We start from the raw sequence: 22,605 nt of genomic DNA on the forward strand, positions 1-22,605 counted from the left end.
AAATAAACTGGGATTGTTTCCTAAGAAAGGACTTCTTCTTTTCCAATTTGATAGTCATGATTAATAAAAATGATCTAAAATATTAATACATTTTTAATAATTTATAAATATATTTAACTAGTGATTATCACGCCTTTTTTGAGAGATTGAGGTCCAAAATTAGATTCCAACTCTTTCTGTTATTTTGTTGCAAATCAAACCGAAGACTTTCCATAATATATATATATATATATATATATATATATATATTTATTTATTTATATATAAAAAGGTGAAAAAACTGAAATTCAAGCCTCCACCCTCCAAAAGCCCAAACCAAGGGAATTGACCGTTGTTATTTCTCTTTCTTCCAAAAACCAACAGAGCTGGCTATTCGCTGCTGCAGAAACCTTCTCAAATCAAAACTGCCATTACCCACCACTGCTCTCTACACCCTTCCCTCCCTAACCCGTTTTCAACTTCACGCCATCTTCTCGATTCAATGCCCAGCAAAAGAAGAAGAAGAAAAACCCGGAAACCATGCCACCATTTCCCTCTCAAACCACCCTAACCCCGAAATCTCATGCTTTTACCAGAAGGGTTTCTCTCAAATCACCCGAGAAACCACTGGCAAAGCCTTACATGCACTTTGCATCGAGGGTTTAGTCCCTTTAAGTGTGTTTTTGACTAATACATTGATCAATATGTACTCGAAGTTTGGTCTTATTGATTACGCTCGGTACCTGTTCGATCATTTGTCTGTTAGGAATACTGCTTCTTGGAACACTATCATGTCCGGCCTTGTTCGTGTTGGTTTATATGGAGACGTGATGTTTTTGTTCTGTGAAATGCGGCGTTTTGGTGTTTGGCCTTCCGGGTTTCTGGTTTCGAGCTTGATAACTGCTTGTGATAGGTCGGGTTGTATGTTTATTGAAGGGATTCAAGTTCATGGTTTTGTTGTTAAAATTGGTTTGTTATGTGATGTGTTTGTGGGAACTTGTTTGTTGCATTTTTATGGAGCTTACAAAAGAGTTTTTGATGCGCAAACGCTCTTTGAGGAGATGCCAGAGAGGAATGTTGTGTCTTGGACTTCATTGATGTTTGGATATTTAGATAATGGAGATTTGGAGAATGTTATTCATTTATATTGGGAAATGAGGGAAGAAGAGATTGGTTGTAATGAGAACACATTTGCTACTGTGCTAACTGCTTGTTCGTTGCTTGAAGATGAATCATTGGGTCTTCATGTTTTTGGTCATGTTGTAAAGTCTGGTTTTGAAAATAAAGTTTCTGTTGCTAACTCTCTCATATCTATGTTTGGTAGTTTAGGGAGTCTAAAAGAGGCCTGCTATGTTTTTAGTCACATGGATGAACGGGACACAATCTCGTGGAACTCAATAATTTCTGCACATGCTCAGAATGAACTTTGTGAAGCATCGCTGAGATTTTTTCGTCTGATGCGTCATGTTCATGAGAAAATAAATTCTACTACTCTTGCAACTTTGCTTTCTGTCTGCAGTTCAGTAGATCATATGAAATGGGGCAGAGGAATTCATGGTCTAGTTGTTAGGTTGGGATTGGATTCAAATCTTTGTATATGCAATTCACTTTTAGGTATGTATTCTGAGTCTGGAAGGTTGGATGATGCAGAATTTGTCTTTAAAGAAATGCCAGAGAGGGATGTAATTTCTTGGAATTCCATGATTACCGGTAATGTTAGAGATGGGAGGAGCCTAGATGCCCTAATATTATTGATCAAAATGCTTCAAATGAAAAAGGCAACTAATTATGTGACTTTTACGAATGCATTGGCAGCTTGTTCAAACGCTGCATTTATTGATGAAGGAAAGATTGTGCATGCCCTTGTAATTCTTACAGGTCTGCATGAGAACTTGGTTGTGGGAAATGCATCAGTTACAATGTATGCAAAGTCTGGTATGACGGTTGAAGCAAAAAAGGTGTTCCGAATGATGCCCAAGCGAAATGAAGTAACTTGGAATGCACTCATTGGTGGCCATGCAGAAAATGAAGAAACAGATGAAGCGGTAAAAGCTTTTCAGTTAATGAGAGCAGAAGGTATAAAAACGGACTACATTACAGTGTCAAATATTCTGGGTGCTTGCTTGACCCCTGATGATTTACTGAAACTCGGGATGCCCATCCATGCACATGTTGTTTCAACAGGATTTGAATCCAATAAATATGTGCAGAATTCCCTTATTACAATGTATGCCAGGTGTGGTGATCTCCAATCAAGTAACTACATCTTTGATGGATTACCTCATAAGAACTCTATCTCATGGAATGCAATTATTGCATCAAATGCTTGTCATGGTCTTGGCGAAGAGGTCTTAAAACATATTGTGAAGATGAGAACTGCTGGCATCGATTTAGATCAGTTCAGCTTCTCTGAAGGTCTTGCTGCTACCGCTAAGTTGGCTGTTTTGGAGGAAGGCCAACAACTCCACTGTGTGGCAGTTAAACTTGGATTTGACTCGGATCCTTTTGTTACAAATGCTGCAATGGATATGTATGGAAAATGTGGGGAAATGGATGATGTTTTAAGAATGCTTCCCCAACCAGTCAGTAGATCACGATTATCATGGAACATATTAATATCAGCTTTTGCCAGACATGGGTATTTTCAGAAGGCAAGAGAAACTTTCCATGAAATGCTAGAAATGGGGATGAAGCCTGACCATGTTACCTTTGTCTCTCTTCTTTCTGCTTGCAGTCATGGGGGCCTGGTGGATGAGGGTATTAGATATTACGCTGCAATGAGCAAAGAGTTTAATGTCCCACCAGCAATAGAACATTGTGTATGTATAATTGATCTTCTAGGACGATCAGGAAGGCTTGCTGAGGCTGAAACTTTTATCAATGAAATGCCTGTCCTGCCAGATGGTCTTGTCTGGCGGAGCTTGTTGGCTTCATGTAAAATCCATGGCAATTTGGAACTTGGGAAGAAAGCTGCAGAACATCTTTTTGAGTTGGACCCATCAGATGACTCTGCATATGTTCTATATTCTAATATTTGTGCAACTACTGGGAAATGGGGGGATGTAGAGGATGTAAGGAGTCAAATGGGGTTGTATAACATAAAGAAGAAACCTGCGTGCAGTTGGGTGAAGTTGAAGAACCAGGTGGGTTCGTTTGGAATGGGGGACCAAACACATCCTCAGACCATTGAAATATATGCGAAGTTGGGAGAGCTTAAGAAAATGATTAAAGAAGCAGGTTATGTTCCTGATACTAGCTATGCATTGCAAGACACAGATGAAGAACAAAAGGAGCATAATCTTTGGAACCACAGTGAGAGACTTGCCCTTGCATTTGGACTGATAAATACTCCAGATGGTTCAACTATTAGAGTTTTCAAGAACCTTCGTGTTTGTGGTGATTGCCATTCTGTTTACAAGTTTGTCAGTGGAATTATCAAGCGAAAAATTATATTAAGGGATCCTTACCGGTTCCACCATTTTAGTGGTGGCCAATGTTCTTGTTCTGACTACTGGTGAGAACAGCTATTTTTGAGCTCAAGCAGAATTTTACAGAATATAAAGTAAATGTGCTACTAGTGTATTAAATAGATAGGTCCAGATCCTGGCATTGATTTGGGCAACAGGCAACCTAACTGTCCAACTTGAAGGTACCGATAAGATCTCAGCTATTCATTTTTCTGAGAATATGGTTTGAAGACTCTTCATGTTCTTGTTGTTTAATGAGTTTCAAATTTTTAATGTTGATTTTGTTTTGTTGGTTGATTGGTTGAAAGGAATTGAAGATCTGTTTATTGGATTGGTGACCTTATTTTTGAATTCAACTGAGAACAGTAAAACATACTTAGGAGGGAAAATTACATAAGAGAACAGCAAATTTCAATATTGAGTTGTGCATTTGCCATTTTGATGAGCTTAAAGTATCTGCTATTTCTATATATGGCATGTAAAGTACCTTATGCCTTGTGATAAAGGCGGCATCTCACCTAATTTAATTGAGACTGTCATGCACACATGCACCTGGCACTTGTAGGCACATGCGCTAAGACACTCTAAAATAATGCTGTCATAAAATGTGTTTCATTGTGCATTGATTGTGAAGGTGTGAATTTATTTGTGTACCATATGTTTAGATGCCTCTGGTTTATGTGTTTATTTGCATTAAGTTTTTAACAGATTTATTAGGTTCCTTGCTTCTGCTGAAAGTCGGAGAACATATGAATTTTGGAAGGAACACATTAGATGAGAGAATATTGATTGATTGACTGAAATTAAGAGAGAAGAACATTATTCTAAAATTTTAACTTTGTTTTTGTTCATTAATTAAATAGTTTGTTCATCAGAAGAGACCATCGCAGGAATTTGCCTCCAATGATCGAGGGAATGATTTACATGCAACATTGTAGTTAAACTATTACTAATATATCGTTTGAGAATTGTAGCGAATCCAACTCTGCGCTTGAATTAGATCTGGTCTACGAGCATTGTTTTCTCTGCAAGGTGAAATTTGAGTTAGGTTATTGTATTTTGTAAATTGAAATAGTTAGTTAATAGGCTGAAAGTAATAAATCATTTATCCAGACCTTTGTAAAATACTTTGGCAGGGGGAGCTACTTTTTGGAGATGTGCATGCTAGTTATCTCATTTTAGTATTTACAGAAGAACCTATTCAGCTGAGATAGTTATGCACACACATTCACTACGATCAGTTCACCCACATAAGTGTTTCAATAAATCTTGGCTTTCTAGCTGTTGTTTGTTTAAACTATATATTTACATGGCTTTGGTTGGTGTATTCATCAGCATTGGGGTTTGAATGTGGTTATTTTCCCTTGTTGAAAGTTGGACAATATATGATTATTTGTAGATATCAGTTATGAATAGATCAATTGAAATTAGAAGAAAAATGTGCTATCCAACAATATTGAATTTTGGCTGGTTTAGGACTTATAACGTAAGTTTATAATCAGAAACCCACAACAGCACATTCTTTTCCATTTGATATATTATTTTATTCTTTTGAATTGTAGAGTTAAAATGCTTGCAAATAGAATTCTGATAATTTTATTTTCTGAGAATTGTGGTGATTATCCACACGGCTTTGCGTTGCATTTGGTCCATGACTCCATCTGTTTTGTTTGTTGAATGCCTTATTTCACTTTATCATGTACCAAAATTTGGAGTTATGCATTGAATATTTGCTAAATGTTTAGCAATGTTCTTTTCTGAAAATGATTGAGAACTGCAGTTGGTCTGCATTGCTTGTCTCTTGCACTATGCAAAACCAATATATCACAGCACACTGTGGTTGACTCAAGGATAAGTAGAAGAAGCACAAAAGTGAACATTACAAAGGGTGACCATCACATGGTGAGTCATGTTCAACATTAAAGAATTTAACCTTTATTTTTATCAAATTTTAGTTTTTAAGTCTTTTTATCTATTTACTGCAGCCCCTGATTTTGATGTGTTTTTCACCATCTTTTCAAATATTAGTTCATTTCTTAAGGCATATGATGTCAAATAGAGGTTTGTGGGTAGAATTGAATCTATGTACTTGGACATATTGCTGCTTTTGTAGTTCACTGTTTAAAGCAAAGTAAGGATTCTGATGAACATTTAGATTTTAGGATTGTTTGTATTCTTGAGGAATCTAAAAAACACATATATTATGAATACTGACATGTGGAGAATTGTGGTACTGCTGGATGCCATAATATGTATGCCATCTTTCATGCCTTCATGCTGTGCTGGATGCTCTGAAAGTAACTTAGTCGCTAGATGTCTTATTGGTACTGTTCTTTCATAAATTTTCTCCACTAAGTTCACACATCCCCCAGTTAATTAGGAAAGTTGTTTTAGGGGGCATGGCTTTTGGGGGGTGGGGGGGGAGGGAGGGAATTGTTTTAATTAATTAAGAAGCTGCATGATGGTTTCTTTAGCATTTTGCCTTTTTCAGAAAGGTTGATGCAATAAAGTTGCCAAATTTTGATGGGCAACTGAATAGCTGAGCCTGGTGCGGTGTGGTCTTGGTTTTGGTTTCAAGAGAAAACTCACACCAAACCAAAAATTTCGGTATTAAAATTTCTGAAGCCAATACAAACCAAACCGAAATAATTTGGTTGGTTTTGGCCTTCTTAACAAGTCCAAAAGAATTTTTACACAATTTAAACATTCTCAAAATCAAATGAAAAAACCCACATTCATGCAAATATATAAAAAATACATATCACCAAGTCTTAAAGAAAACTTATATATTTTTTAGATGAAAATATAAATATATAAAAAACTTATACAATTAAAAATAGTTTCAATATATATATTAATATATTTTTAATTATTAATATGATTTTCAGTTAGGTTTGGTTTCAAAATTTACCAAACTGAAACCATAATAAATTTTCACTCTACAACTAATCTAATCCAATCCAGGTCAGTCGGTTTGTTTTGATTTTTTGGTTTTAATCCAATCATGCTTAGCCCTACAAATTATGCTTCCATCCGTGGAACTTGTGGTTAAATTTTTTATTTTAAAAAAATACACTGTGCTTTACTATACCATTCAAAGGGTTTTATACAGTTTAAATATGAGAATGACGAGACAATTCTTATATTTTCGCCTTGAAAGATGTATCTAAAAAAAATCTTGTAGTTACAATAGTAATATTTAACTTTTCCACTCTTCTTTTATTAGGATTAAGGGGGATAAGGGGCTGTATGATGGTTTAAACCATAAGTTGTTAAGTGAAATTTGGAATTGTAGGGTTAAGACAAATTATGCATGAGTCCTATGTCTATGTATCGTTTTGCCCGCCTATAAAGCTAGTTTCTGCCTTTTTGCATGGGAGTAACATCTCAGGGTTTTGTTTGACTGTAACTTAATGTTGTTGACTTCATTTCTGCAGAGGCATGGGTTCAAGAGCTATAACAGGAGGACTGTTTCTCTAAGGACAATGAATTTGCTACTTGGCTGAAAGAAGAGAAAAATATGTTTTTCTCTGATCTTTCGTCGGAGTCTGCACAGGAATTATTCTAGACTTTGTTAAAGACTGGAATAACCAGAATCTCAGATCTCAATATTATGAAGGCAAGGCATTACAAGGAGCCCAGTGACCGCATATAACAGGAAAATCAAACTTTTGGCAATGATCCTTGCATGCATTCTTTTATTTTCCTTTCATTTTGTGTTTGCGTTTCTTTTTGGTACATATGGTAGCTCACTTGGCTTGAGATGCACAACGGGAGGTAGCTAACTCCCATCCCACAAACCCCACCTTCCCCTTGCAAAAATTTCGAACCTGAGATGTGAAAGGAAAAGTTTCAAGCACTAGCTGTTTGGTGTTCTGCAATCTAGATTGATCTGTGTGAGTTCTGTATCTTCGCAGTATATGCTTGCCTAGTTGCACAAGTAGAGATATTTCTGATTTTTCTTTGTAGTTTTTCCATGAACACGACTGATAGGATGCCGGAGAAGTTATTTTGAGCCTTGTGTGGTTTCTTTCGTGTATCAAGTCCATCTTTTTACAGTGTTTTTTAATGTGATATATTTCAGATTGCTTAATTTTTCTCAGGTGATTAATTCTGAGGAGCAAGGCTGACCACTTATCGGCTGAAATGATATGATGGGTAACACATTTTGCTGCTGCTCTTGGGTTTTAAGTCAATCTTACAGCATGTTTGGCCATTCCACTTCCCTCCTATTCAAATTACTCTTTCGGTCATTGTTTGGTTCATGGAATGACCATTTTTCAGAATAAGGCAGTTGTTTGATCTTCGAATATGAATATTTTTCATCATAACTCTCTGGATACATGTTTTGCACATGAATACATTCTTTTATTATTTATTTTTAAATAATAATTATATATAGATTAAAAAAATTAAAATTGTCTATAAGTAAAAGATAATTATAATTAACAACAATTATGTATAAAAAGACAAATAAGTTTTCAATTATATATAAGTGAAATTTTGTAATTTTAATATATACATTATTTAATACTATTAGGATTAAGAAAAGCATTTTAATGAAAACCAGTCAATGCTCTTTGAATTCTTATATATCTACAAATTAGATAAATCTTATTAATATTAATAATAAAATTTAAATGATAATTTAAAAATATAATGGATAAATATGATTATTTTTGTCAATTTTTATTATAATTTTCAATTGTTTGAATTTTAATTAATTAATTAACAGAGTTCTAATGTTTATTGAATTATATTACTTGGAGTATTAATTTATATGAAACAACACTTAAAAAAAGCCAATTTATGTGAGGTTCAATAAAAACAAAAAGCGATAAAAGACCAAATAAATAAATAGAAATTAATCTATGTGAGGTTCACAGAGCCAAAAACATGTATAAATAGGAATTATGGTAAGGGGGGCAGTTGTCAATTTTGTATGTATACAATTTTACAAAGAGGGACTTAGGTGCAAATAGGAGTCTTAGAAGGGTCTAAGTGCAAAAGACAAAGATCCTCTTGGTATAAATGCATCGTCTTTTTCGACCTTAGAACAAAAAAAGAAGAGACCAAAATTGAATGAAGGTTTAATCTTGTTTTCGGTTGCAAGCATGATAGGAAAACCCTGAAACCTTAAGCTTCCATCCATGGCCACTCACTTTTCCTCATAAACTTCTCAGCCTAATGAATTTAATGGATCAAGTTTCATTTGATTGGTTGAATAGATTGTAAGATATGTTGATTTTAATTTTGGATTCTAAAATAATAAACAGCCAACTTTATGTTGCCGCAATTCGACATTCTAGTAATTGTTTTGGTCAATGATTTTTGTAGTGGGCAATTGGTTAAGAACTTTACATGCTAAAAGAATGTTTGGTTCGCAGTATGAGAAGGCTTAGGAATAGGGCCATTCTCCTAACCAAACATGTTGTAAGAGAATTTAAAGCCTTTAATTCTGAAATTTCAAAATTTAAAAGATATGTTTGTTTATTTTGATCAATATTTAATCTATTTTCCTATGAATTTTATTAAAATTTTTCATGAACTGATAAGGTTGATTTTGTCAAATGAAAATTGGATTAAGATTTTCTTGTGAACCTTGGTGACTTTTATGGATATCTACGTGCTGAAAATCATAGTTAAAAGGCTGGATAAACCTTAGAAGATGAGCATGACCTTATAATTAAGTGAGTAAAGCCTAGTAAACTTAGTTAATTTGAAAGGAAGGACGCCTAGGTGCATGCATGTGCATAAAATTAAATATTGAAATTTCCTTAATTATGATCTTTATTTAAATTATTAGTTCCCTAAGCACACTTTGATTTCGATTTTGGGCTTGTTAGACTCGGCTTTTCAGGTAACTTGGGATTGATCTCACTATTTAAAAAAGAAAATATTTCCGGAAAAAGATTGAACATGAAACTTGTTCTTGAAAAAAGTCTTAAATTGTTTTGACATCTATATGTATGCATATATCATCCATGTTGACTCGGCTGGTTGAGTTTTTATAGTAATTATTGTCCCTTACGAAACAACTAGTTTGCTTGTAATCGAGGTCAAAAACTTCAGAGCTCCTTTATGAATTTTTTATGATGTTTTAACATTTACGTGAGACTTGAACATCTACTTTTTAATTTTAATTTGGATAAAAAATAAATATGAATTTTTTTTTGAGAAGTACGCATTCTTATTACCAAGTGTCAAAGTTAAATTAAACTTTGAGCTTTGTTGATTACATAAATAGAATTATAATAGAAATAATCCCCAATAACGTAGTACCTAGAATTGGGGATAACTAGGTACAGTCCTTAATCCCACAAACCGCACTCAAACGTGTCTTCCATAAGCGGACTTTATTATTCAAATACTTATGTAAATACTTGTAACTATATTATTGAGTTCGATCGATGGATGCTTATTATGAATTATATCTATAAAGAAGGAACGATATTTTAGTTACAAAATCTTTTTAGAAATCTTTAACATTTTCTTTGAATAATTTTTTGAATTAAGTTTGAAATAAAATTGCGAGTATATTTAACTCACTTGCATTGATAACTTCAAAGGCATTATTATATTAAATAAATCAAATTTCCCTTTAAGTTTAGAGGTAGGCAAATGGTTGATTCAATTAAAAAATTATATTAGTTGAATTAATTTATAACAGAATTAATCAAATTTGCTGTGAATATTAATTGAATGGATCGATAATCAAATTAATCAAAATTTTTTATTATTTTAAAAACCTATGTGTTATAATAATGTAGTATGTTTATATTATTATATAAACCCATATCTTGTAATAAATGTTATGATATGTTTTATATGATATACACATATATGTTTTTATTATATAAACATATATAATAATATGTTTATATTGGTTAATTTATTAATGGTTTATATAGCAATCGGTTAATTCGGCTAATAAAACAGTTCAGTTAATTCATATATTTTTTCCGTTCTTGAAATACATTTAAAAAGAAAAGAAAAGAAAAACAAACACCAAACGAAACGCAGCGTTTTATGTGATTGATATATTTTATTAAAAAACAAGTTCCCCTCTCGTGGGTTTTTAATATTTAGACGTTTAGCGGCAAAACCCTAGAACAGAGTTTCTCGTTCTCATTAACGGTCAAACAGGAAAACCCTAGCTACTTTAACCCACGCTCCACCGCCTGTCTACACGCGCTGTCAAGTAAAAACTTGTTCAAAATGGCTGAAGAAGAGAAGGAAGAAATCAAGTCGTTTAAAGATTTACGCTTATGCGACGAATTAGTGGAAGCATGCGATAGTTTAGGTTGGAAAAACCCTACCAAAATCCAAGTCGAAGCCATTCCCCACGCGCTCGAAGGTTTCGCCGCCTTTTCTTCTAAATTGTTTTGAGGAACTTCGTTTAATTGGAATTTTTTTTTTAATTTGGTGGATTTTCGCGTTGCAGGGAAGGATTTGATTGGACTAGCGCAAACTGGTTCGGGTAAAACAGGGGCATTTGCTCTTCCCATACTGCACGCGCTTTTAGAATGCCATTCGAAACAAGGATATAAATCTGCACCCGTGTTCTTCGCTTTGGTGCTTTCCCCAACGCGGTCTGATATCTAAAAACCTTTTAATTTCGTCGTGGAAAGGAATTTTTTTTTTATTTATTGTTGAATATTATTCAGTTTAATCGGTAATTTGTTGTTGCAGGGAGCTTGCCATTCAAATTGCGGAACAATTTGAAGCTTTAGGATCTGGGATTAGTCTGAAATGTGCAGTGGTAAGCTTCCAGTCAAAAGCATACCTGATCGTTAGCCGGTTGGTTACTTTAAAATGGTTTTTGTTGTCTGTCTAATGGGATTGAGATCTTCATTTTTGACTGTTTCCTTAATTTATGCTTTACATGTCGAAAATTTTGTCTGACAGCCTCTTTTGCTACGAGGATATGTTTTTTACTGACTTTGATGATTTTGCTTCTTCATTTATACTTTTCGTAAATTAACTTATTTTGATTGCTTAAATTTTGGTTCTGAATATTTGAAAGCTTGTTGGAGGGGTGGACCTAATGCAACAACAAATTGCCCTTGGAAAGCGGCCACACATCATTGTAAGTTCATCTTTTGCTCCCTCGCTATATTCTGAAAAGTTATTGTCCTATGAAGCAATTTTGAGTCTAAAGGATTTGGGTTAAGTAGATCTATGACTTGTTGTAATTATAAAGCTGCAGATTACAGTATGATAGACAGAATTGATTGTAAGTTTCTTACTGTAACGTGTGTTGAGCCTTTTCTAAGTTGTTTATGTTCTGTGATGTAGTGACGAAGATTATGCTTGGTGGTTTTTTCAGTGTACTCATGCTTGATTTTTTTGACCATCATAATCCTTTTCTTTAATCTTGGTCTACTGGTTGTGGTGTAGCCGAAAGGTTTAGGGCAATTAGAACTCAACAATTAGGGCTAGAATAGGGTTGATTGTGTTGGAACAATAAAAAGATAATTGGGTTTTCAAAGAAACCTCTTGAATAAATATTCAAAATAACAAAAGATGATAATCTTCTACCTAAGATACTTATTTATAATAGTTAAGATAAATCCTAATCAAATAATAATTCTAATCCTAAATAAAGACTTAAAGTACTAAAATTCTAATAAAGATAGGAAAAAGAATTTCAAACTAAATAAATAAAATAAAATCCTAAACTAACTAAAATACTAAATAAATTTTCATATGCGCCTGCATCAGTCCCCTCGGGTCAGAAAAAACTCGACTCCGACGAGTAGGCCTTGACATACTCCTCATAGATGTCGGGATCCACTCTTTTCAATTCTTCTTCTGCAATCCAAGTGCTTTCATTAGCAGGTTTACCAAGCCATTTCACTAAAAATCGTCTATACAGGTTCCCTCGTCTAGATCGAACCTCTTTTACATCTAGCACATCCTCAATAACTTCAACCTTAGCAATTGGAAGGTGCTGAATTTGAGCGTCTATGGTAGATGCAGTTCCATCACATCCATCAAATGGATACAAGTCCAAAATATTGAAAATAGGACTGATTTGTAACTCAAGTGGTAACTCAATTAAATAGGCATTTGAACTGATTTTCTTTAACACCTTACAAGGTCCAAACTTTCTAGACTTGAGTTTGTGATAAGTACCCTTAGGCCTCAAGTGCACAAGTACTTGATCACCTTCCTCAAATTCCTGCTTGCGACGATGTTGATTTGCTGTAAAAGAATATTCTGCATTGCTGGCCTTTAAAGCAGCCTTTACCTCTTCATGAATTTTCCGAATATGGTCAGCAAATAACTCTCCTTCATTACTCACTCTAGCTTCTTGTGGTAGGGGTACTAAATCTAGCACATGTTGAGGTTTTAACCCATATGCAGCCTCAAATGGTGTCTTCTTTATGCTTCGATTGACAGAATTGTTGTAAGCAAATTCAGCTTGGGGTATGACTAAATCCCAAGTCTTTGGGTTATTTTGAATAAGACATCTTAACATATTACCCAAACTTCGATTCACAACTTCTGTTTGACCATCTGTTTGCGGATGGCAAGTACTAGAATACTTCAACTCTGTCCCAAATTTCCTCCACAAAGTTCTCCAAAAATGTCCCATAAACTTCACATCTCTATCAGAAACAATGGAAGTTGGAATTCCGTGTAATCTTACAATCTCACGAAAGAATAATTCAGCAATATGAGTTGCATTAGAAGTCCTAAAACACGGAATAAAATGTGCCATTTTTGAAAACCGATCCACCACCACAAAGATAGAATCAAATCCTTTTGCTGTCTTTGGAAGTCCCAAAACAAAATCCATACTCAAATGAATCCAAGGTGCATCTGGCTCAGGTAAAGGAACATATAAACCAGTGTTTTGAGCACTGCCTTTACCAAATAAACAAGCTGGACATCTTTTCACCAACCTCTCCACATCTCGGCGCATTTTTGGCCAATAATAACGATCAGCCACCATTGCCAAAGTCTTGTCTCTCCCAAAATGTCCTCCTAAACCATTCCCATGAAGTTCTCTAATGATTTGCTCCCTTAAAGATCCTTCTGGAATGCACAACTGGTTACCTTTGAATAAATAATCTTCGTGCAATCTATAAGGTAAATTTTCAGCTTGTAATGAACCCTGCAAATCAGCTATTATCTTGCTGAAATATGAATCAGAACTATACTGATTTTTAAGTTCTTCAAATCCTGTGACTTGAGTGCTCATAACTGATAACATTTTACATCGCCTACTCAAAGCATCAGCCACAGTATTAGACTGCCCAGATTTATATTTTAAAGAGAAATTAAATTCATTGAGAAAAGAACTCCACTTAGCATGTTGATTACTAAGCTTTTTCTGTGAATGCAAATACCTTAAAGCTTGATGGTCAGAATAAACAGCAAACTCACGATAAGCCAAGTAGTGCTGCCAATGACGAATGGCCCTTACCAAAGCATAAAACTCTAAGTCATAAGTTGAATAACGTCGTCTAGAGTCTGTCAACTTTTCACTAAAAAACTCTATAGGCCTTCCATCTTGACTAAGAACTGCTCCAATTCCTACATATGAAGCATCACACTCAACAACAAATAACTTCTCAAAATCTGGTAGTGCGAGAACTGGGGCTTCAGTCATCAAAGCTTTAACTCTTTCGAAGGCTTTTTGTGCAGAATGTGACCATTCAAATCCATCTTTCTTCAAAGATTCAGTTATAGGACTCATAATAGAACTAAAATTTCGAATGAATCTCCTATAAAAAGATGCCAAACCATGAAAACTCCTTACTTCTTTGATAGATGTAGGTGCTGGCCACTCTGAAATTGCACGAATCTTCTCTGGATCTGGTTTCAAACCCTCTGCAGACACAATGAAACCAAGAAATACCACTTCTGGTTGCATAAAACTGCACTTTTTCAAGTTTATATAAAGCTGCTCCTTTTGAAGAACTTCTAAAACTTGTCGTAAATGTTTTAAGTGCTTTTCCTTAGTGTGGCTATAGATCAAAATATCATCAAAGTAAACCACCACAAATGAATTCAAGAAGGGCTTGAGTACCTCTGCCATGACTCTCATGAATGTGCTTGGTGCATTTGAAAGGCCAAATGGCATCACCAACCATTCAAATAATCCATCCGGGGTTTTGAAAGCTGTTTTCCATTCATCTCCATCCCTCATTCTAATTTGATGGTATCCGCTCTTCAAATCGATCTTTGAAAACACTCTTGAACCAACTAATTGATCAAGCATCTCATCTAATCGAGGAATGGGAAAACGATACTTGATTGTAATTTTATTTATGGCACGACTGTCCACACACATCCTCCATGAACCATCTTTCTTAGGAGCTAACAAAGCAGGGCAAGCACAAGGACTTTTACTTTCACGCACTAGACCTTTCTCCAACAACTCCTCAACCTGTCTTTGTACCTCAGCTCGCTGCATAGGTGGCATTCTATATGCTGGCAGATTTGGTAATGCTGCTCCTGGTACCAAATCAATTGCATGTTGGATGCTTCGTAAAGGTGGTAGACTTGTCGGCAAATCCTCATTGAACAATTCTCCAAACTCCTTCAATAACTGCTGAATTTCTGTTGGATATTGAGGAGATTTACTCATCTGATCACTTTTTAAATGCTTAGTTACCAAAGCATACATAATACCCATCTCACTACCTTCAGCTTCAAAATTTTCAGCAGATAAATACCCAGTGATCTTGCTGATCTTGTTGTTTGCTGATTTCTTAGTCTCTTCTCTAAGAGGATATAAAGTGTACCTCTTGTTATTCTTGTAGAAAGAATAGGCATTTGGCTTCGTCTTATGAACCATATCGTGATCATACAACCAAGGTCTACCCACAAGAATATGACCAACATCCATTGGCACAACATCACATAGGGCCTCATCATCCAAGTTATCTCCCATAGTAAATTTCACCAAACATTGAGTAGTTACTGGTACTTCGTGTCCCTTCTTTAGCCACCCAATCTTGTAAGGATAAGGATGTTTGTTTGTAGGAAGCTTTAATTTGTTCACTGCCTCTTTTGAAATAATATTTTCCATGCTTCCTCCATCAATGACAAGATCACACACTTTACCTTCACAAACAACTCGTGTGCGAAAAATACTTCGCCTCTTCCAATCTTCTGCTTCCTCATTTACTGTTGTTGTCATTACTCTTCGTACCACTAATGACTCACCTTGTGCAGGATAAACATCGATTTCCTCTACCTCCTCCTCATACTCATCATAAACAGGCTCTAACTCTTCCCCTAATTCTGCTAAGTTCACCCTTCGTTGTGGGCAAGCAAAAGAAGTGTGCCCCTTTTCCCCACAAGTAAAACATCGAATATGGGAATTGCTGCCTCCTTTATTTGTAGAAGAACCAGAACTGTTTTGTCCTCCATAAGGCATTATACTCTTGCCTTTATCATTCTTTTCAACATTGGTTGCACCTCTATTAGTTTTATTGATTGTTGCAGCCCCTTGATAATTTTGTTGGGATGTTGGATAACCTCGTCTTGCTTCAGAATTATTTTGCCAATGGGTGCCATATAAAGGCTTTCTAGCACCATAGTGTAAAACCCGTTTTTCTGCTGATAGAGCATATTGACGAGCATCTTCAATGTTGTATAAACGAACTACTCCCATCTCGTCTCTAATAGAATGATTTAAACCAGCAAGATAACGAGAAGTAATTTGTTCGTTAGTCTCAGCTAACCCAACCCGAATTGATAAGTTATTGAATTCCGATGTGTACTCCTCAACGGTCATGTTATTTTGCTTCAAACAATGAAACTTTTCATATAATTCCATAGTATAATCAGCAGGTAAAAATTGCTTTCGTAATTTGCTTTTCATGTGCTCCCAAGTGCTGATTTTAAGCTTACCTTGTCGTGCACGTTGCTCTTCAACTCTCTTCCACCATTGAAGTGCAGTACCCTTTAATTTCAACTTTACAAATAACACTTTCCGATTTTCTGCCATGGGTTTCCATTCAAAGTAATTTTCCAAACTAGCTTCCCAATCCAAATATTCTTCCGCATGAAATTTTCCATGAAAATCAGTTACTTCGATCCTGATTCCTCCACTGTTTAAATCAAGAGCATGTAATAACCGGCCTTCCAATCCAACTCTTGCCGCTTGATTTACGGGTCCATCTTCATGAAAGGGGTTCTCGTTCTCAAATTCGTCATCATCCTCGAGATCGTGAATCTCAAGGGGGTTGTGGTCACCTTCCGGATTCTCCATTCGGGCTTCCACTGGTTCCTGACGCTGCAAGGCTTGCACAGCCCGGGTCAAGTCATCAATCATTCTCCGCATCTCTGCCAACTCAGCTTGTTGGGGCTGATTGCCTCTACCTCGACCTCTAGCTCGACCAACCATAATCTCCTAACTCAAATCCTTATAAGATAGTAAGATCGTTTGCTCTGATACCACTTGGTGTAGCCGAAAGGTTTAGGGCAATTAGAACTCAACAATTAGGGCTAGAATAGGGTTGATTGTGTTGGAACAATAAAAAGATAATTGGGTTTTTAAAGAAACCTCTTGAATAAATATTCAAAATAACAAAAGATGATAATCTTCTACCTAAGATACTTATTTATAATAGTTAAGATAAATCCTAATCAAATAATAATTCTAATCCTAAATAAAGACTTAAAGTACTAAAATTCTAATAAAGATAGGAAAAAGAATTTCAAACTAAATAAATAAAATAAAATCCTAAACTAACTAAAATACTAAATAAATTTTCATATGCGCCTGCATCAGGTTGACTGCACTAGAGTGGCACTCCCTTGTACGATCTTGATGTCATCTAGGCAAGCAAGGACCTCCAGTTTTCTCTTATGATTTACTTGCAAAGCATTAGGATCAGGGTTGGGGAGCTTAGGTCTTGGGTATGCCTGTGAGTTTATTTAGATGATAATAGTATGTTTTGGTGCTCATTTTGATGGAAAAACTTTCTTTAGAATTTAAAAGTTATTCCCTTAATTGTAATAACCCCCGTTAAAAATATAAACTTTTAAGAGAAACATGTTAGTAACCTGTTGTTATATGTAGCTACAATATATAGGACACACTTTGCGATTGATGAAAAATAAGTATCTTAGAACGAAGTATACACCTGAATCTCTTATTGTGTTTATAATACTTCAATTTAATCTTTCCTTTTGTAGGTTGGGACTCCTGGACGCCTTGTGGATCACCTGACCAATACTAAAGGTTTTTCTCTTCGAATGCTGAAATATTTGGTAAGAGTTTCTTCTGCTTCTTCCTCCTTTTTGATTTTTTTATTCATTTTTCCCTTGGCATGAGTGGTTGAATTAAATATTCATGGTCATATTTTCAGTTTCAGAAAGGATTTAGGCTTTAAAATGAGCAGGTCATGTTTTGTGAAAGATTTTTTAATTTTTTTTCCACCCTTTCACTTGAGATATCCTTTCTTTACTTTTTTAGCTATATGATATGAATGCCAATGTCTTACATGGCCCTTTAAAACAGAGTCAACTATACAGCCATATTACAGTTGGTGCTTGATATAGTTTCATATGATTGACCTGGATAGAAGTAATAAAATACCTATTTTCTTACTTACATAGATCATTAACTGTTTGATATGTATGTATATTTACTGCTGAAATAATGTGCATCTATTTGGCAGGTCTTAGATGAGGCAGATAGGTTGCTGAATGAGGATTTTGAGAAAGCACTTGATGATATTTTGAATGTTATTCCTCGTGATAGGCATACATATTTGTTTTCTGCAACTATGACCAAGAAGGTACGTGTTGAAAGGAAAAAATATTTAATGCATGTCCTTCATATACCATTTTCTATTTCAAATGATTGGTTACCATTGGTGGACATGGATTGAACTTATAAGAAAAAGGACTTGACTTTTTTAAGCTTACTAAGAATATGATCTTGAGTATAGTGCGTTGGTGCAATATGATCTATGTAGCTGACTCTATACAGTTAATTCATATCTTTGCAAAAGCAGGAAGTAGTGCGTTGGCTGCATTTCATTGCTGTTACAATTTTATACACATGATTTTTTTATCAGGAATGGAAATTACCTATATGATCCATTTTGATCATGTGGATAAGGATGCTTTTGTTCTTTCCCTTTTTATGTGGTCTCATGTAGTAATTCTCCCATCAGAGAACATGTGTTACTCCGTGTGTATCCATTTGCCCAAAAGATATTTACCAGATGCTAAAGTTCTGTATAATATTTGTTAAGACAATAGTTGTTAAGATATGTCACTTTTATTAACTTGTGAAAATGGACTACTCTTGGCAGCCTGAACATGTTATTGCCAGTGAATAATGGTCTTCTATGAAATCTGTTTTCAAAGTGATATCCTTCAAACTCAATGCAAATGTAATTTAGTCTTACTTTCCAGGTGTCATGTTTCTTCCATATTGACAAGGATAACATTTATCCATTAGTACTCGTTAACATAATGTTGGCAATTACCACATGAATAACCAAAAGGAATTATCACATGAATAACTAAAAGGAATCATGTAACTTCAAAGCCCCTAATTGGTTTTTGATTCACACTATCTAAAGGGTGGGTTTTGTTTCCTTCTCGTTTTCATGCTTTGATATCTATTTTGTTAATAGAGTTTGAAAGGGTCAAACATTTAATCACAGAAAAATTTGAAGTTGAGTTTTTAATGCAAAGTTTGAAGACCCATTTGGACTTTGACTAAAAATTGGAGGGCAAGTGCCGACTCAAAGGGGTACTCACTTTCAGAGAGTAAAGCATTCATCTGAGACTTTGTCATACAGGATGTTTATTGTGGGAAAGCTGGTGCTAAAGGCAAATGGAATCCTTTAGCTAAAGTTTGACACTGTATATCTCAGTATTATTGCATAAAGATGACATGAAGCATCCATGCCATTTTAATCAAACTTATGTTGAGCACTCCTCCCATGTATAGGGAATTTATTCTTGATTTGAAGATAAAAAAAAACTGAAATGACGAGTCATGCTTAGAGCATATCTGAGAAAGATGTGCATTTACTACAAAGATTTTTCACGATTTGACCTGATTTTTACAATATTGATGTCTTTACTTTGTGGGTGAAAGTTTGACTGCTGTATTTGTGATGTTGCAGGTCAAGAAGCTACAAAGGGCATGTCTGAGAAATCCTGTGAAGGTTTGATGATGATATTTCTGCAAAATTTCTGCTTTCTTCTTTTTTATTTTTAACATTTATCAATTTGTAGTTGGTTCCTTTCTTTTAAGATTGAAGCAGCATCTAAATATTCCACCGTTGACACACTGAAGCAGCAGTATCGCTTTATTCCTGCAAAGTACAAGGTGCCTAATCTTCTTTGTGTTAAATTTCTGAATTCTGTAATTATTGGGGCTCTAATATATTGTAGATTAGGTTTGAATTCTGTCCACTCTTCTGCAGCTTATTTGGCCTTTCGTTCTGTTTCCTTTCTGCTCATTTATCATATTGTGCTGTTCAGATGGTCTGGACAAATTCAGTAAATGAGACCAAGTGGCTTGCTTTAGTGAGTTTGTTCTGCTTTCGTAACTTACCAAAAACTCTAATATTGTGTATAACTTTGCATAAAAAAAGGTTAAGCTACTAATATAATAATGATAAACATCTCAGTACCATAGTTTGGACAACCAATTTCCACACCTTATACTCCTTTTACACCCTTTATAGCTGTATTCGGCTGTCTTCTGTTCCAGGCAATTGGCACGTCAGAAACATAGATACATACCCACACTCCAGCAACCTAGGTTATCATATGAGTTAGGCATCTTTGTCATATTTTGAAGATCAAATTAAGCTTTGAGTTGTGCTAATGGGTATGAGTTTTCATGCCATATCGTTACATATGTTGTGGTTGAATAGGGAATTTATTTTTTGTAGCTTGGAAACTAGACAGTAATTTAGCCACAGTAATTTTTTCTGTAAGTTCCAGAAATGGATGAAACATGGGGGTCTCTTCATATTGCATTTCTATGTTTTTTATGGATGTCTTTTGTTATATAGGGAATTCCTTTTTTTGTAGCTGGGCAACTAGATAGTTATCTAGCCACAGTAATATCTTTTTCTGCTGGTTCTGGAAATGATGAAGATGAAGATCTCTTCATGTTGCATTTCTATGTCCCATGTAAATCTCTTCCTTTATATATTAATTTTGCTGTGATTGCAGGATTGCTATCTTGTTTATATTTTGACCGAGATGTCAGGATGTACGTCTATGGTTTTTACTCGGACATGTGATGCAACTCGCCTTTTGTCTTATATTCTTCGGAATCTTAATGTAAGGGCAATTCCCATTAGTGGTCAAATGACCCAGGTATGTGTTTTATTTAGTTCACGTATCGATCTATAATATTGCTCTTCAAATGTGGAGTGTCCCTCTCTTCTTTGGCCTCTCCTTTTGTTTTTATTATTATGATTATTATTTGCCCACACTTTGTTGACATGATGCTTTTGACAGTCAAAGAGGCTTGGAGCCTTGAATAAGTTCAAGTCTGGGGAGTGTAATGTTCTTGTCTGCACTGATGTGGCTAGTAGAGGACTTGACATTCCGTCAGTGGATATGGTTATTAATTATGATATCCCTACAAACTCTAAGGTTGTACTTGCACTATATCTGTTTTCTTTGACTTGTTGCCGCATATGTTAGGCCTTTAAAATTATGCATTATGCATTCTGTTATTCTATCAAAGGCTCTGGGATTAAAAGGATAGAGTGCAAAAAAATTCTCTTTCGCTGCCTCCTTTTTTTCTTTTGTCTCTTTTTTGCTAAATTTCAAGTCGGTACAGGACTACATCCATCGAGTGGGAAGAACAGCTCGTGCGGGACGATCTGGTGTTGCAATCTCACTAGTGAATCAGTATGAGCTGGAGTGGTATCTGCAGATAGAAAAGCTTATTGGTAATTCCACAGTACCTAAATTTGTTGCTGGGACGTAGTTTGAGTAGCTTGTCCAGGAGACTAACCTTTTATGTTTTCTGTATTCCAGGCAAAAAGTTACCTGAGTATCCTGCTCAAGAAGAGGAAGTCTTGCTACTGTTGGAAAGTGTCACAGAAGCCAAAAGACTATCACAGATGGTAATCAAAGCTCCTTTTAACTTTATTTGGATTTTTTTATAACCTGGATTTATAGCACCATCTTTGTGTTTCTATTATGTCTTTTGGTTGTTACTGGTCTAATCTTTTGGTCTGTGGAAGTAAAGCTAATATAAATTGGGTCTCGTGCTTATATCATATGTTTGATTGCTTTGTTCTAGCGTTTGATATGTAGCTTAATATTATTGTGATGCTGTTGAGAAAAGGCTGTGTTTCACGCTTATTTTATTTTATTTATAATTGAGAGAAGGGAGATTTGAACCCTGCTCTTTAGGTAATGAGTCAGATGCTCGAGTGCTTTTATTTCACACTGAGAGTTAGTATTTGAATCCTATGTAGAATATGTGTCGCTTTGTGGTGGAGTCGCCCTTCTGCTTGTGCTTCTGATTGTATCATACGATTTATAGTATTTTGAAGTTTAATTTAGCCCCTTTTTTGGATGACAGTTTTTCTAATTAATAAAATTTGAACATCTCTGCAGAAACTTAAAGAAATCGGAGGCACAAAGAAGAGGAGGGGTGGAGACGATGATGACGAAGATATAGAGAGATATCTAGGACATAGAGGTAAGTCCTCCAAGAAACTGAAGAAAAAATGAGACTTGGTTCCTACTTCCTACTAATATGCTGGGTTTGGGATAGCTTCAATTTTGATCCGTGCAAGATATTCGACATTACTTTTATTAAGAGGAAAATAGGAAATTGAGAGAATGAGGGAGTAATTCAATCTTTTTCCCTTTTTTGGGGCCAAGTTATTGTACAAAACTCAAATAAAATATATGATAGTAGAAACATTTGCTTGTTGGGAGTAACGGTACACTGCTAAGGTCTATCTATTGTCATTCATGTATACATACTGAGCGTACAAGAAAATAGTTACAAAGTTTGATCAATGCAGCTTTATTTGAATAAGTGATTTTTTATCAGATACTTTAGACTTCAAATGCCTCATACTAATACAACCCCCATGTAGTTTAGATTAGCTGTTAATTGCAAGCTGAAAGCTTTTACATAAATAAGAGGCCACGCATGACCTTTACTTGTTTGTTTATGTCA

General features: G+C 35.1%; 2 protein-coding genes across 4 annotated transcripts; both read left to right on the forward strand.

Moving 5' to 3' along the window:
• The first annotated feature begins 545 nt into the window (after window positions 1-545).
• Window positions 546-7,786, forward strand: LOC18594788 (Tetratricopeptide repeat (TPR)-like superfamily protein). Of its 3 annotated transcripts, none has more exons than XM_018124749.2 (3): window positions 546-3,628; window positions 5,227-5,348; window positions 6,884-7,305. In XM_018124749.2, exon 1 carries the CDS (start codon window positions 684-686, stop codon window positions 3,495-3,497), a length of 2,814 nt encoding a protein of 937 aa, XP_017980238.2. In that variant the 5' UTR covers window positions 546-683; the 3' UTR covers window positions 3,498-3,628; window positions 5,227-5,348; window positions 6,884-7,305. The 3 variants fall into 3 exon arrangements, with proteins under 3 accessions (XP_017980238.2, XP_088664229.1, XP_017980240.2); XM_088808103.1 differs by having other exon boundaries at window positions 5,277-5,348; XM_018124751.2 differs by lacking the exons at window positions 5,227-5,348; window positions 6,884-7,305 and adding an exon at window positions 7,550-7,786.
• A 2,749-nt stretch (window positions 7,787-10,535) lies between these two features.
• On the forward strand, window positions 10,536-22,461 carry LOC18594789 (DEA(D/H)-box RNA helicase family protein). Its single transcript, XM_018125238.2, has 13 exons — window positions 10,536-10,803; window positions 10,891-11,038; window positions 11,139-11,208; window positions 11,473-11,535; window positions 17,610-17,684; window positions 18,095-18,214; window positions 19,562-19,603; window positions 19,693-19,767; window positions 20,625-20,771; window positions 20,916-21,053; window positions 21,244-21,355; window positions 21,444-21,532; window positions 22,032-22,461. The coding sequence occupies exons 1-13, from the start codon at window positions 10,665-10,667 to the stop codon at window positions 22,146-22,148; spliced, it is 1,335 nt and encodes a 444-aa protein (XP_017980727.2). The 5' UTR covers window positions 10,536-10,664; the 3' UTR covers window positions 22,149-22,461.
• Window positions 22,462-22,605: the final 144 nt, after the last annotated feature.

Source organism: Theobroma cacao, chromosome 7 (genome assembly GCF_053813885.1).
Source record: "Theobroma cacao isolate CCN51 chromosome 7, ASM5381388v1, whole genome shotgun sequence".
NCBI classification, from domain to species: Eukaryota; Viridiplantae; Streptophyta; class Magnoliopsida; order Malvales; family Malvaceae; genus Theobroma; species Theobroma cacao.

Bases quoted from the DNA above. Each gene is read 5' to 3' on its own strand.
- LOC18594788 (XM_018124751.2), top strand. From the start codon at position 684: ATGTACTCGAAGTTTGGTCTTATTGATTACGCTCGGTACCTGTTCGAT.
- LOC18594789 (XM_018125238.2), top strand. From the start codon at position 10,665: ATGGCTGAAGAAGAGAAGGAAGAAATCAAGTCGTTTAAAGATTTACGC. The intron at 18,215-19,561 runs GTACGTGTTGAA...GTGATGTTGCAG, and splicing joins CTGCAACTATGACCAAGAAG to GTCAAGAAGCTACAAAGGGC. The intron at 20,772-20,915 runs GTATGTGTTTTA...TGCTTTTGACAG, and splicing joins TTAGTGGTCAAATGACCCAG to TCAAAGAGGCTTGGAGCCTT.